At 32.1% G+C, this 13660-nt stretch overlaps 1 protein-coding gene across 3 annotated transcripts; it reads right to left on the minus strand.

Annotated features, from left to right (window-relative positions):
• Positions 1-1066: 1066 nt before the first annotated feature.
• LOC145968320 (diacylglycerol lipase-beta) lies at positions 1067-10196 on the minus strand. Of its 3 annotated transcripts, none has more exons than XM_083093699.1 (14): positions 9272-10196; positions 6117-6215; positions 5598-5810; positions 4554-4870; positions 3887-4030; positions 3622-3790; positions 3369-3492; positions 3157-3300; positions 2969-3080; positions 2792-2884; positions 2478-2632; positions 2248-2382; positions 1996-2111; positions 1067-1771 (listed from the first exon to the last, which is right to left on the minus strand). In XM_083093699.1, exons 2-14 carry the CDS (start codon positions 6209-6211, stop codon positions 1594-1596), a joined length of 1995 nt encoding a protein of 664 aa, XP_082949825.1. In that variant the 5' UTR covers positions 6212-6215; positions 9272-10196; the 3' UTR covers positions 1067-1593. The 3 variants fall into 3 exon arrangements, with proteins under 3 accessions (XP_082949825.1, XP_082949824.1, XP_082949826.1); XM_083093698.1 differs by having other exon boundaries at positions 9236-10196; XM_083093700.1 differs by lacking the exon at positions 9272-10196 and having other exon boundaries at positions 5598-5796.
• Positions 10197-13660: the final 3464 nt, after the last annotated feature.

The following is a 13660-nucleotide window of genomic DNA, read 5'->3' on the forward strand; positions in this document are numbered from 1 at the left end:
TATAAAGTCGCGTATTAATCGCAAATAAATCGGACAGTGAATTTTATGTTTATAAACAATACGGATCACAAATGTTTGCCAAAATATCTTCGTCTGTCATCATTTGTGTGATAATAATTATATCGCACGCGTGTCTATTGATGGTTTCGATTATCGTATTATAAAAATTATGCGTATCTCGCAATCGAATATTTCGATTATTGTCGATTTATTTATTCGTCGCGTTTTCTCGCGAATTTTAAATCGCGATTTATTTAGTAATTTAATTGTTGATTTCGAAGTTTATTCTATCTTTTCATTTTGAATATTTCCTTTGATGATCTATACAAAATGCGCCAGTAATGCAAATACTTTCTTTTACAATCGAAGAAATGATCAATAATTTTATTAATGACTCTTTTGATCACGATTATTTACGTTATATAAAACTTATTAAATTCTATTATTGCATATCTATTATTAATAATAAATGTCGCGTAATTAATCTTCGTTGATCAGTCTCGTCTGGACCATGTAAAAATTTTTAGTAAATTTTATATTATACGTATATTTTGGACATTTTCGTGTAATGAATTATTCCATGTAATAAATTATTTTGTATTAAATTTCGAATTATATTTTATATTAAATTTGTATTATATTTTGTCATATATTTTGTAATATGTATTTAGCATAAAAATATTATGCATAAAAATATTATATTAAGCATAAAAATATTATGTTGGTATGAAAATTATAATAAGAATATATAAAAATAATGTTAGCTATATTAAATAGAATATATGAATTCTTTATATTTTATATAAGGGAAGAGACTTAAAATATTTTGCAACATCTATATTTTTCGAGTCTTAATTATAAAAACTTTAGAAGAATCAGTGATTATATAATTTGACAAATTCTATACATGTATTAATAATTAAATTTTTAAATAATTTAAAAAATGATTGATAAATATCAAAGATCAGTTTACTGTTAATTAAGAAGATTTATAGAAATACGGTTAAAAATGTTTTTATCCCACAGAATGCATTTTGTGTTTTGTATAAATAAAAAGATATAAATATGACAATGAATATAGAAAAATATTTATTTCATCTTTGAATATTACAGTATCTTTCGCGATTGAATAATTTATTTACTATCAATTTACATACATAAGTATCTTGTTATACAGCACTGGTACTACCGGCATTTCGTGCACATAGTACGGAACAAAACCAGAAATTGTGCACATTATATATTACCCTCTGAGAACATTCATGGACATTGGCTTTGTAGTTCATGTCCACGTTTTCAATGTCCATAGAGGGAGTATCACTTTCAGGGATCACCTAAAAGCAGGCCATGACATCTCTTAGTCTTCTCTCTGACTATATTTAGTGTTACCAATCAAATAAAATTGCTATTGCTTGCAAAAATAAATGTCTCTATGATAACTTTTTTCTGCTTCATGCATATCGTAAGCTGATCGTAAGAAAATAAAAAAAATTTGCAATGTAGTTCAATTTTAGGAGAGTATGTATCTCGGGGTGATATTTTTGTTCTTTTTTATTTTTTATTAAAATTATAAAGTCATTTTATTAGATTACACTAAGGATCGAAGTAATAGGGTATATCATTCTGTTGCTCCAGTAACGTGGCTAATGCCAGCTCAATGTTCTCTGGCAAATGATCTAAAAGCATACGTGGCATCACCGATAATTTCGTAAATTCTTCCGCTTGCGCCCATCGCATTTCGTATTTCCTCTCTTTCGCGAGCTGTTTCTTGCTAAAATTTTATTTATACAGAAATAAATTATTACTATTAAAATTTTGAAAAATCCCCCTTTGTATAACTTAATTAATATTATTAATATCATTATATAAAACATTCTAATTAAAAACAGTTGTGTTTAAATTTAATATTTTTGGTAATACTGATATATATACTTTAGATAAAAGTCTGTAAAAGTTAATTATTCGAATAGGAAAATAAATAAGAACAAAACACACCTCTTTCCCTCTGTCTTTTCTAGTTTGCACCTTGTTATATGAAGAATACGGCCGGCATTAAACAATTGTTCTTTCGAATATCTTCTTTTAGTTATGTCACGTTCTATTATTTTATCCTGTAAAAAAATAGATGTATTACTTCGTATCAATTTTCACGCACATAAAATGTTAAATGTAATAATTACGTAAAGAATACATATATTTTTGTATATGTGTTTCCTAAATTTTTATAAATGCATTTTTGTGTCTTACCGCATCATTAGTCTTGACGAGTAAAGGTGATTGGCCCGGAGTAGTAATTATATCATAATTGGTCCATGTTTTACTTAAATCATTCTCGGGAATTCCAAATAAAGCGTATCCAAACCCATTCAGAACCACTCTATACTAAAGATATAAAAATATTAATTTTATTAAAACAGAATTTGATTTAATTATCTAAAAATCCCGAATTTTAAGAATCCGGATTTCCATCAAAATACCTTAGGTAATCGGCAAGCCCGAAGAGTTCCTAGTAATGCAGTCCTTAAATTTTCTATACTGTCCACGCTGAGCCTCATTACAAGATCATCTCCGAGTCCAATAGTTAACACGAATTCTTCCGTAATCCTAGCAGCATCTCTGCTGAGCAGGCCAGCTTTTTGAAAAAGCAGATTAAAAATTGTTAATTAATTTATGTTTTTAAAATTGGCGAAATATAATATAAAAATAAAATAATATAATAATTGACAATCAATGCATTCTTTGCTAACAAGTAAAATTATTATATATTAATTACAAATACATAAATAATTACCAGGCGTAGCAAATGCGTAGACTCTCAAATTCGGATAACGGGGACGTATCAATAATCCCAAAAGAATCGCTAAACCAGCTCCTAAACTATGACCTATAAAAAAATAACATGTTACTCCATTACAAAATTTGTAACCATGACAAAACTATAATTTATTAACAGTACGATTGTGATCACCTGTGATCGTTAGATTGTAATTAGGATATGTGGCAAACGCTCTTTCCAAGACTTTATAGTTTTCCAGTTGCTTCAAAATTATTTTTACTCCTATTATCATACCTTTGTGTGCCTATAAATTTTTCTTCGATTTAGAATTAGAATCGAATTATTTTCATGCATTTATGCGAAGAAGAGATTACACTAACCGTACTATCTGGAGGAAGACCAGGACATTCGAATGAATCGGATGCGGCTGCAATATCAGTGATTAAATCTCGCAAGGATAATGATCCTCGTATAGTTACAACGATATTAGCAGTTTTATGATCCGCAATTACGCAGAACGGTATCTGCAAGATTTCAAAGATTAATATTAAATGTCGAACAGATATAATTTAGAAGCACAAAATATACCAACTTCGCACAAATGATTTTTTAAAGAAGCAAACAGAATATCCTCTTCGGACAGCTTCGATAAGTATTTAATGCCAGAAAGATAACAGAGGCAACAATTATCGTCCAGAATAATGCTACGCTTTCGTCTAAAAATATATGTATATATTTATTAATACATTATCCTATAAAAATAATAATTTCTTCTTATATAAGAATATAAAAATTAATGAAAATATAAAAATTAAGTCATATAGTTTTATGTTATACTTTTTTACCGGAAACAAGCACAGCACGTCATGCCTCGTATTAAGCGAAAACATCCAGTACACAAATGCTGATATATTACGAAAAGCCAGCCATAAGAAGCGATCGATAATTGCAGGAAGTGATGAGCAGCTTCCAAGGACATCCAACTAGGTGTGTCCGAGAAGATCGCGCTGCTGTCTAAAAAAAATGTGGACGGCAAATATTTGATAATCAAACAATATTGATATTCACAGTATATATGCCATCGCATTCTTTTTTATGCAAATAACGTACCTGAAGTATACTTTGGACGCGTGATTAAATTTAACTTTCGCAATTCGTGAATTTCTCGTTTCTGTCGGACTCTGAGTAAAATGCATCCGGCTACTACATCCGAGGGAACCAAATCAGTACCGCGGAATAATGCACTTAAAAGACCTACGAAGATATTTCTATTAGTCACAAATAAAAAAAAATACAAAGAAATTGTATTATTAGAAGACTAAATAAACTGTTCTATTTCTCTCTCTCACTCTCTTAGTTTCTCTTATAATTGCAGACATTTGTAATGTATTCAAATCATTAAGAAGATAGTAAGGCTCTAATTCGTAAATATTAAGATATTCGTAATATTCAAATCAGTTATCTCTCAGCGAAATATTTCAATATTTTATAACATTTTTATAACTTTACCAAGAGCTAGAATTCCCGCTTATATATCGCGGTTACCGCATATATAATAAAGCAATCGCGTAATCGCTATCTTTAAGAGAACGGCGAGAGAGCGACACGCGAGAAGAAAATCCCACCAGCGCCCAAACCAGAACAGAGATCAGCGATTTGATTTATCACATTTCGGGCATTTCGGGCGATTTTTTGCGCTTGGTTTTCACTCAGCCCGCGTTCCAGTTTCCGGCATGCGGCAGGACCTCTTCGTAGGTCAGCCGTACCTATGTCTCACCAGCGACATGTTGAAAGGTCTCATTCGCGCTCTCGTCCTTGCGCATCCACCACAGGAATTTGAATCTGCGTAACCAGATACGTGAGATCTTGCCGTGTTCCACGGAACTCTCCAACTGCCGTCTCTCCAGAGAACCGATCGGGTCGAACACCAGGGCAAGGCCGAAGATACTGAGACCGATCAGGATCCAATCGAAGAACACCAGAGCTTCGACGACGGTGATGGAATAGGTTGCATGATTGCATTCTACGCTTTGCCCGAAAATCCACATGGTGCCTAAGACATTCCATCCAATCTCTGGCAGCAACATCAATATCCTGAATAAATAAAAAAGGCGTTTAATATTGAAATTATACATACAATAATTACCATATCTTTATTATATTGCAATCAGAAATCAAGGCTGATATTTTAATCGATTTATATTCAATAATTGTATTGGCAATACAGATGTATTTAGAGAATCCAGATTTCATTAAACTGCTATATTGACGACACATTTTTTAATAATTTCCAGATGTATATACATATATTTTTTACGTTATTGATGCTTGTTTCACGAGAAAATTACAGCCTTGCGTAACAGAACAAAATGATAAAAAATTGCTCATAGTGATTTATTTTTTCTTCAATATCTATTCATAGACAGGATGTATATTTATCTGCATTTTTTTATACAATCAACGGATTTGTATTCTGCATAAATGTATTATAACCTTCATGTAAATGACGATTAAAAATCTTTAGCAAATAAGGATTCAAGAGAAAATATGTAACAAAATCATTTATCTATAAATAATTCCAATTATATTTTAATAAAATTGGAAAATTGAAATCTAAAATTCCACCACAATGATATATAATATATAAAATTATGATAATAACTTTTATTTTCTAACAAAAAAGGTCTTTATATAGATACTGAGCAATTATTAAAAAATAATGCAATTGAAGTGTATAAAACTTTTCTTAAGAGCACCTGCACATGAAGGTTGGTCTATAGAAAGCTGGCTGATGTGATGCTAGTTTACTTTTATTGCTTACTTGATTATTAGAAGCGGTTCGACGTAGCGTCGAACATGCGTGTCCATGATAGTCCCTCTTGCGCTATGTCTGATGATAATAAGTATCAAGAGCGTGACGATGCTGAGCATGATCGCTTCGCCGAGCAGATACACGCGCACTAATTCACCTCCCAACCGACAATTCCACGTATCCTCGTAGTATCTTACGCAGGCGATCCCTATAAGAATCAACCTGTAAAACGCATAGTCGATTACGAGAAACAAACTAACAGTGATCGGAGCGATTTTGATCGGACGGTGCGTAAAATTTAATGTTGAGAATATAAACTTAAAAATGCCGAAAGTTCATATCTAAACAAAGAGATCTCGCTAGATTTTTCCTCTAACTTATTGCATCTCAAGAGACTTGACTTCACATAGAATGTGGTTTTAAAATAGCCCGTATCAGATATCTGCGGCTTTTTTACGACTAATATTGTATACGATCATTTTCCAACGATCATTCAATGGTTGTTGGTTACCTATTGTCAATACTTACCATACAATACGGATAAATAATTCGAACAAGCCGGGATACACAAGGTCGTCGGTTGCGGCCAACCATTTTCGCCCAAAGAGCTTCAACGCAGGCATTTCCCTATAGAAAAAAATTGTACTATGAATACCGCAATCGGGATATACTGAGAAATTTTATTAGTTGGAAATAAAACATGTGGCATTTATTTGTAAAAGAATTTTAAAGTATGTCTTTATCTAGATTCTTGTATCTAGATATTTGTGACATCAAAGTTAGATCGACCCGGTCACGTTCGCGACGATCTCGCGAAACGCGCGACGCGGAAAGTTTACTTAACGAGGTGCTCTTACGAGTTTCGTAATATTACAGAATAAAGTAGATACGGCTTTCTATGATCATAAATATCTTCAAGATTCGGGCGATGAAATATCTTCTTGATCGCGAACCTCCGCCCGGAGAAAGCGCCGGGAGAAAGTCCCTGTATCCATCCTACATTCGAAACCGTATTGACACAGCTTTCCGACATTCTTTTAAATGAATCGTGAATGCAACAATTCCAATAGTAATAGAAGCTGATAGCGCAGCTGATTGTAGGCGACACTCAATTATGTTCATAAGCGACTGGATAACGTGCACGTTATTGAATACATCTGATTATATCAGATGTACGTTTTTATTATGCTATACTAATCACTGGCAATCATCTTCTATAAAAAGAGAAATAAAACAGGCAGTACCATGAGCAATATTGACGCAATTTGGAAAATTGCTTGTTTTCTAATATAAACTTCTGATCTCTTTTAAAGAAGATAAAAACTTCAAGTTTGTAAAAAAACAGAATAGTTATATTTCTTCGAAATATATTCTTATTTATTAATACTTTTTAAAAAATTCTTTCAAAGAAGGAGAGGACACTTGAATCTCTCTCTTAATTCGTGATTCGTGAATATTTCGTTTCTGATTCTTTCCGATATTTTTAAATTTGTGCGCGAATTAACGTTCTCTAACTAGTTGCGTAAATAACTTTCAAAGTGTTTAATCGCGGGAAATCACGTAGTTTACATCATGACGCATGTACTTTTTGAACGCGTCAATTAGTTGCAGATATACGATTGCCCAACTACTTTCTTTCGTAAAGAACTCGATTACAAGAGAACGTGGAAATTATAGTGTATTATTATAAAATGGTGAAGGAGAAAAAATTGATACTAGTACTTCAGTAATTTCATTACCATTAACTACGAATAAAAATTCGAAATCTCGGGTTATACTAAATTGTATAATTATCTATCAGTGTCAAGATGCAAATTGTTGCTCATTATAATTTCGAGTCATAGCTTTGTAATATGTAACGCCGTTCCAATAAATCAGATACCAAGAAATGTTATATATGACACTTTTTACACTGTTTCCATGATTGAAGTAAGAAAAACTCCAGGAAAATTACGAATCTACAAAAAACCATAAATGCAACCGTGCAATTACGTTGAATCAACAGCTTCTTTGAAGCTCGTCATTATCTTACATTATTATATGACACAATAGTGCCGTGTGGAAAAGACAAATGTAAGAAGATTATTCAAATATATATCATCCTTGAAAAATAAATATATATTTACAGCGCATAAAAGACAGTGTTGCTATTCATGAAGAAGTATTTTTTATAAATTATACTATGTTTAAACAAAATTATGTTTTGACAGATTTAATTTTAGTAAAAAATGGAATAAAAAATAAAAATAAATTTTGACAAAAATTATAACTGCATATGCTTATATGGTTGTTTAGAATGTTAATGGATCGAATTACGCAAAATTAAATGCGTCGCATGCATTTTGTGATTTGAAATGTGTGTCATCACGAATTTAAGCAAAACATACAAATCGGAAATTCTTGCGTGTATATTAACTCATGCCGATGAAATTTTTTGTACGACGAAAGTCATGTATCATTAAATCTCGCAAATGAATATTGATACCATATAATTGGAGAATATTTAATGTGACAGGAGAGAGCGATTCATTATTTCGATGAAAATAGTTAATAAATTATTAGCAAGAAATTTCTGTTACTATGTATTTCCTAGAAATTGTATATAATATTGAATAATTAGTATTTCAAAAGAAAAACGTCTAAAATTTACATATTTATTTATAACAAAAAAATATAAGATATATTTGGCTGCATTTATATAGTTCGAAACATTGCATTCGTTAAAATTTTACTTTTAAATATTTATTTATATTTTATCAAATATTTTATTTTATTTATATTTTATAAAATATCACTTTTTTAATTTTTGGCAAAGAAAAGGATATATATTTCTTTTCTATATTATACCATAAAGATAATTATTATAAGAATATCGTCAAGATAACGCCTACTATTTCATTTTCTATACATGTATAACGTTTTTTATTAATTAAAAAAATTAACAAAACATATTATTCATACGATACATAATATCTTTCTCTAGTAAATAAAAATATAAGCATACTATTTTATTTATAACTAGTATGTTTAAAATAATATTAGAAAATTAGCAGAAAAAATTATATATAAATCGAGTAGTAGGTGGTTATGTTATACGGTATTTAAAATACATCACTCGTAACATCGTAAAAAACATTTTCAATAAAAATTTTTATTCAAGTCCTCCTCGGTCAAAGATTAGCAACTTATCTTTACGAGTATGAACACATAACTGCGTCTAACGGTTCATACTGATTTAAAAATTCTCATTTAGATTTCTCTGATAAAACAAGCCAATATTTAATTTGTTTATTTTTCTATAAATAATGAAAATACTATTAAATGTCTTTTAAACAATTTACGTATTTGTTTCAACAAACATTCCGTATAATTTAATATATTCAAAAAATTATTTGAATTCTCAAGATTGTTTAAAAAATTTTTTATTAGATTTTGAAAAAACAGTTAATTGTTTTTGTGAAATAAATACGATACCGATGTTTTGTAAAATTCTGAAACATTTTATCTTGATTAGCTGAGGACAAAGAAGACGAGCTATAATTTACCAATCTCTTACGATACATGATGTTTATGACAGTTGTACACTGATACCACGGAGTCGCTACTAAAAATGCATTATGTATAAATGTAATGATGTTCTTACTCACGAGGCGCGAATCGATATCCGGTGAATCCGGACGTGCCTTACACACGCATTGAAATCTCCCTTGAACGAATCTGCTGCGAACGCAGCGGCACTCCACTTTACGCACTTCGTGCTTTTCGCTCTCTCGGGAATTTACTGCCCGGCCCCGCGAAGGGACTCGAATATGCTCGAACGAATCCAACCGGAATTTCCGCCTAATCGTCAGGCTGCACCTTTCTCCGAGTCGAGCGCGCGTTTGTCAAACCGCAACGAAACTGGAGCACTTCCTGCGCCGCACTGCGTTCCCGTTAAACGCGCGTCACGGAAAACGTCGATTTTCGTGATCGTGTACCGGAGACGGATCTTCAAGTCACGCGAATCGTCGAGTCCTGGCCTCTCTTCCTCGATCGCTGTCACCGATCGCAAAGCGACGCGCGTGCGACAGTCGCCTCGCTCCGACTAATCGTTCGTTGCACACGACGATTTTAGCACCGTTACCAAAACCGCACTTATCGCACGTATGAAGAAATGCATATCGTCCGCGGCACGAGCATCTCTCAGCAGCCGATACCACTTTGGTTCTTTGCCACTCACGTAAATCGCGATAGCGTTAATGACAACAAACGCGCCGATTCAAAATCTCGATCCGATCGATATATAATGCGCGATATTTCGCGACACCGAAGACAATTGTTCGATATAGAGAATCATGACATCGTACTGTACACGTCTCGCGACTCGTTCACCTTGCGGCACTCTGCGCGAGCATCCGAATCCTGTTGACCGCAACTGTCCGGTACCGCTGCAGATACTGTAGAGAATTTTCCCTCTCTGCGCGCATACGACGGGATATCGCGGGCCGCGCTCTGGCCGCGAGGAGGAAAAATGCAGCGAAAAAGGAGAAAAGGAAGGAACAGACTAGGGATAAACGACCGCCGAGTGGAAGGTGGGAGCGACGAATCGACGGCGCACCTGGCGAACGTACCTGACCGTTCCTCTCGCGGGAATAAGAGATGCAGTGAATGCCGATATCCGGTGATGGATCTAGAAAGGAGGACTGATCGAGAAGGGGATATACGCACGATGTTTTTATTATCGAGAATAAAATTTATACATTACACAAGACAAATCCATTAATAAACTCGTTAAGTTAATTAGTCGTTTAAATTTCTAATGTGTACATTTTTTTGCACATATATCTCGAGTATCTCCAATTTATTATTTATCGATATTACTCATGCTCGTATTTCTTTCCCGCGAATATTTTTTTTTTTTAATTTCCGTGTAATTTTTCATATAACCATGATGTTTTAAGGGGATACTTTAGACGAGAGAATAGATAGAATCGAGAGAGAAACTTTTATTTCTATTATATATGCTTTATTGCTTGAATAATATCGATATCAATTGGTTTTACGTAAGCTGAAAATCGATCTGATAACCGCATTGCTACTATACAGATAGGAAATGTTGATCACGTACATGTACAATGATCATGTTGCATATATACTACATATATCAGTTTCTTAATTGCAAACATTGCGTGTATTATTGCAATTAGCTTGTGCTACAACAGGTTTCCGAATGTTACGAAGCAAGTTAAATATGCCGAATATATTTCACAACTATGAGTTCGGCAGGAAACGATGTTTCTAGAACATATTACACTGCAATAAAGAAAATAATTTCTCTCTTAAGGTCTGTGTCCACTATATTAGAAATCGGTCCGAGTTCTCGATCTGAGATCTCAAATAGAATTAGTTGTACTTTGATGACTGTAGATAGCGTTATAGTCGAGTATGCGAAAGAGAGAGAGGTTAGAGTTACTATAATTTATATCAACATTAAAATATTGGAAAGAAAAACAATATAAAAATATTGTGAAATTCTAATTGTTATAAATTGTAATAAAAACAATATCTTGTAATATATATAATAGATTTAGCCTAGTAACTAGTATGGAAATATGGGACAGGATGCATTTTTCTGTTCGAGATTTCTATTCGAGATATTCATTCGAGTTGCCTGTGTATACGATTCGAGTTTTAGTAACTTTTTCTCCGATCGAGAACTCGGACCGATTTCTAGCATCGTGGACACAGGCCTTTAGAAATATAACTTTGGACTAAATCAAAATTAAACTATATAATGATCGGAGCACACAGATAATAGTGATTCGAGAGTACGAAAATGCTTAATATAAACAACATACATTTTTTTTGTTTTACAATAAAAAGAAAAACAGGAATGTGGCCTTATATTGATGCAAATTTATTGCCTATTTACGTAACCGAAAGCATTATTTATGCAAGGAATCAGCATAACTGTGTACGTATGCAAAAAATCATTGCCTAAATTTCATGTAAATTGTGACTTTTTTATATATAACGTGATTTAACAAACAAAAACAAATTAATATTTATACATTCATACTTTGTCGTTCGCTTGGACTGCACAATTTGAGCGATATTTATGAAAAAAGAAGTAGTATAACGCGAAATTTCCTAAAATTTAATTAGGATGTAATATATGTATACGTAAATAAATGGCAACGTGTCAAGAGAATAAACATTTGAGGAGAATGACTAACCTTGTTTGCACATTCCATCGCGATTTTACGGACATTGAAATCAGTTCCGTCCAAAGACGTGCTCGAGAACAAAATACGTTCACGAAAAAAATGCATTATATATTATATATTCTTCTCATTCTCCTTGAAATAAAACGCATCTATGCTTACTAGTCGGAAAGTTGTGCGCTTTTTTATGCATCTACGCATTCGATTCGAGATACAAATTTTTTTCTTTTTAATTACGGTTGCCACCGACCTGAGTTTATAGAATGACGTCATAACCGACACTGCTCTTATACACAAAGGTCAAATTATCTTTCCAAGACGCTATATGCCGATCTTTGACGTTGCAGAACATATATGAGTGAACATGATATATACAACATGATGTAGCAATTTAAATAAAAAAGATAACCAAAGATTACAAACAAAAAATAAAAATACAATTTATAATCTACTGTTAAAATCGACATATACCGAAAAAAACGTCTTGCTTCGTAATTAATTTAAATTGATTAATTTTTTTTGAGAAATTCTTTATTCGTGATATATATGTATATGTATTTAATTATTTTAATCAAATCTTGGTTGGTTACGAAATAAATAAATATTTAATATCACATTCGATCAGAGTGGAACGATTGTGGTTATGTCATATTTCGCATTCTTTTCTTTTTATTAACGCGATAAAATAGACGGGAGTACGTGTCAAATTTCCATACGGATTTAATGATTTCGCAGAAGAGATCTCATTTCCCTGAAGAGATATCACTCTTTTCTTTTACGTAGATCAATGAAAAACTGATGCTCAATCATTCGGCAAAAATTGTTGTCGTGTATAATAATAGGTTTGATGAGGGATTCCGTGTTTGTTTATACTCGCAGGTTCCTGTATGTCAATATAACATAAGCGGCGTTTATTCGCATTCTATTTTATTATCTAGCGCAATAAAATAATAGAACTATATCTTCCTTTATTATACATTAATTTAATAACTTTAACGTTAAAGAATTAATATTGTGTAACATATATGTGTATTATTGAAACACATAAGTAATGGAACGTGTAGTGGCACGACAGGTTTGTGTCGCCGATAGCATTATAACAATCACGGGAGGGATAGCAGTGAGCGCAAGTTTGTATGTTGAATGAACTGTAACGTAAATCGTGCATTGGACAAGCAATTTGATTCTTTTCGACAAGTTTGCTGAGAGACAACGATGTGGACTTTCACTCGCGTATACCGAAACCACGACGAATTCCCTGGATTCTGTGCTGCGTATACACGTGCGTATCTAAAGGAGTAAGTGCGCTCGCATAATTGTTGTCGCGACCGATTGCAGCATCAGCAAGTTCGAAAAATAAATAATTAGCTAACTGCGAATTCTCGACCTATTTTCGTTCGGTCACAAAATTATGAATAAAAATTGAACTTAGAATACTGAAATTTTCAAATGCTGATATCAAAAATAGATAAAATTGACGCGTATACGCTATAAAATTGTAATAACAAAAATCAGTTTTTAATAAATTTCCTTAAAACTAAATTAATTTTAATGTTAAATGTGCCCAAATATATTTAGTAAAACATTGAATAATTATAATAAAATAATTTTAACAATTTAATTCGTTAATTTAAATTATACGTATACTTTGCACAACTAAAACGGTGCAAAAGTATAAAATTATGATATAACACAACAGTGAGAGATGAGTTTTCTTTAAATATGTGTGTTTCTGGTGTAATATTTCATATGTTTTTAATTTAATATTCATGTATTCCTAATTTAATATTAATTTTAACATTTAATATCTATAATTTAAATATTCATATTAAGATGACAAGATGAATTAAAATATGCGAATATTTAATT

This window comes from Camponotus vicinus, unplaced genomic scaffold (assembly GCF_025532165.1).
Source record: "Camponotus vicinus isolate PSW18456_S1 unplaced genomic scaffold, iyCamVici1.0 SCAF_3, whole genome shotgun sequence".
Taxonomy (NCBI): domain Eukaryota; kingdom Metazoa; phylum Arthropoda; class Insecta; order Hymenoptera; family Formicidae; genus Camponotus; species Camponotus vicinus.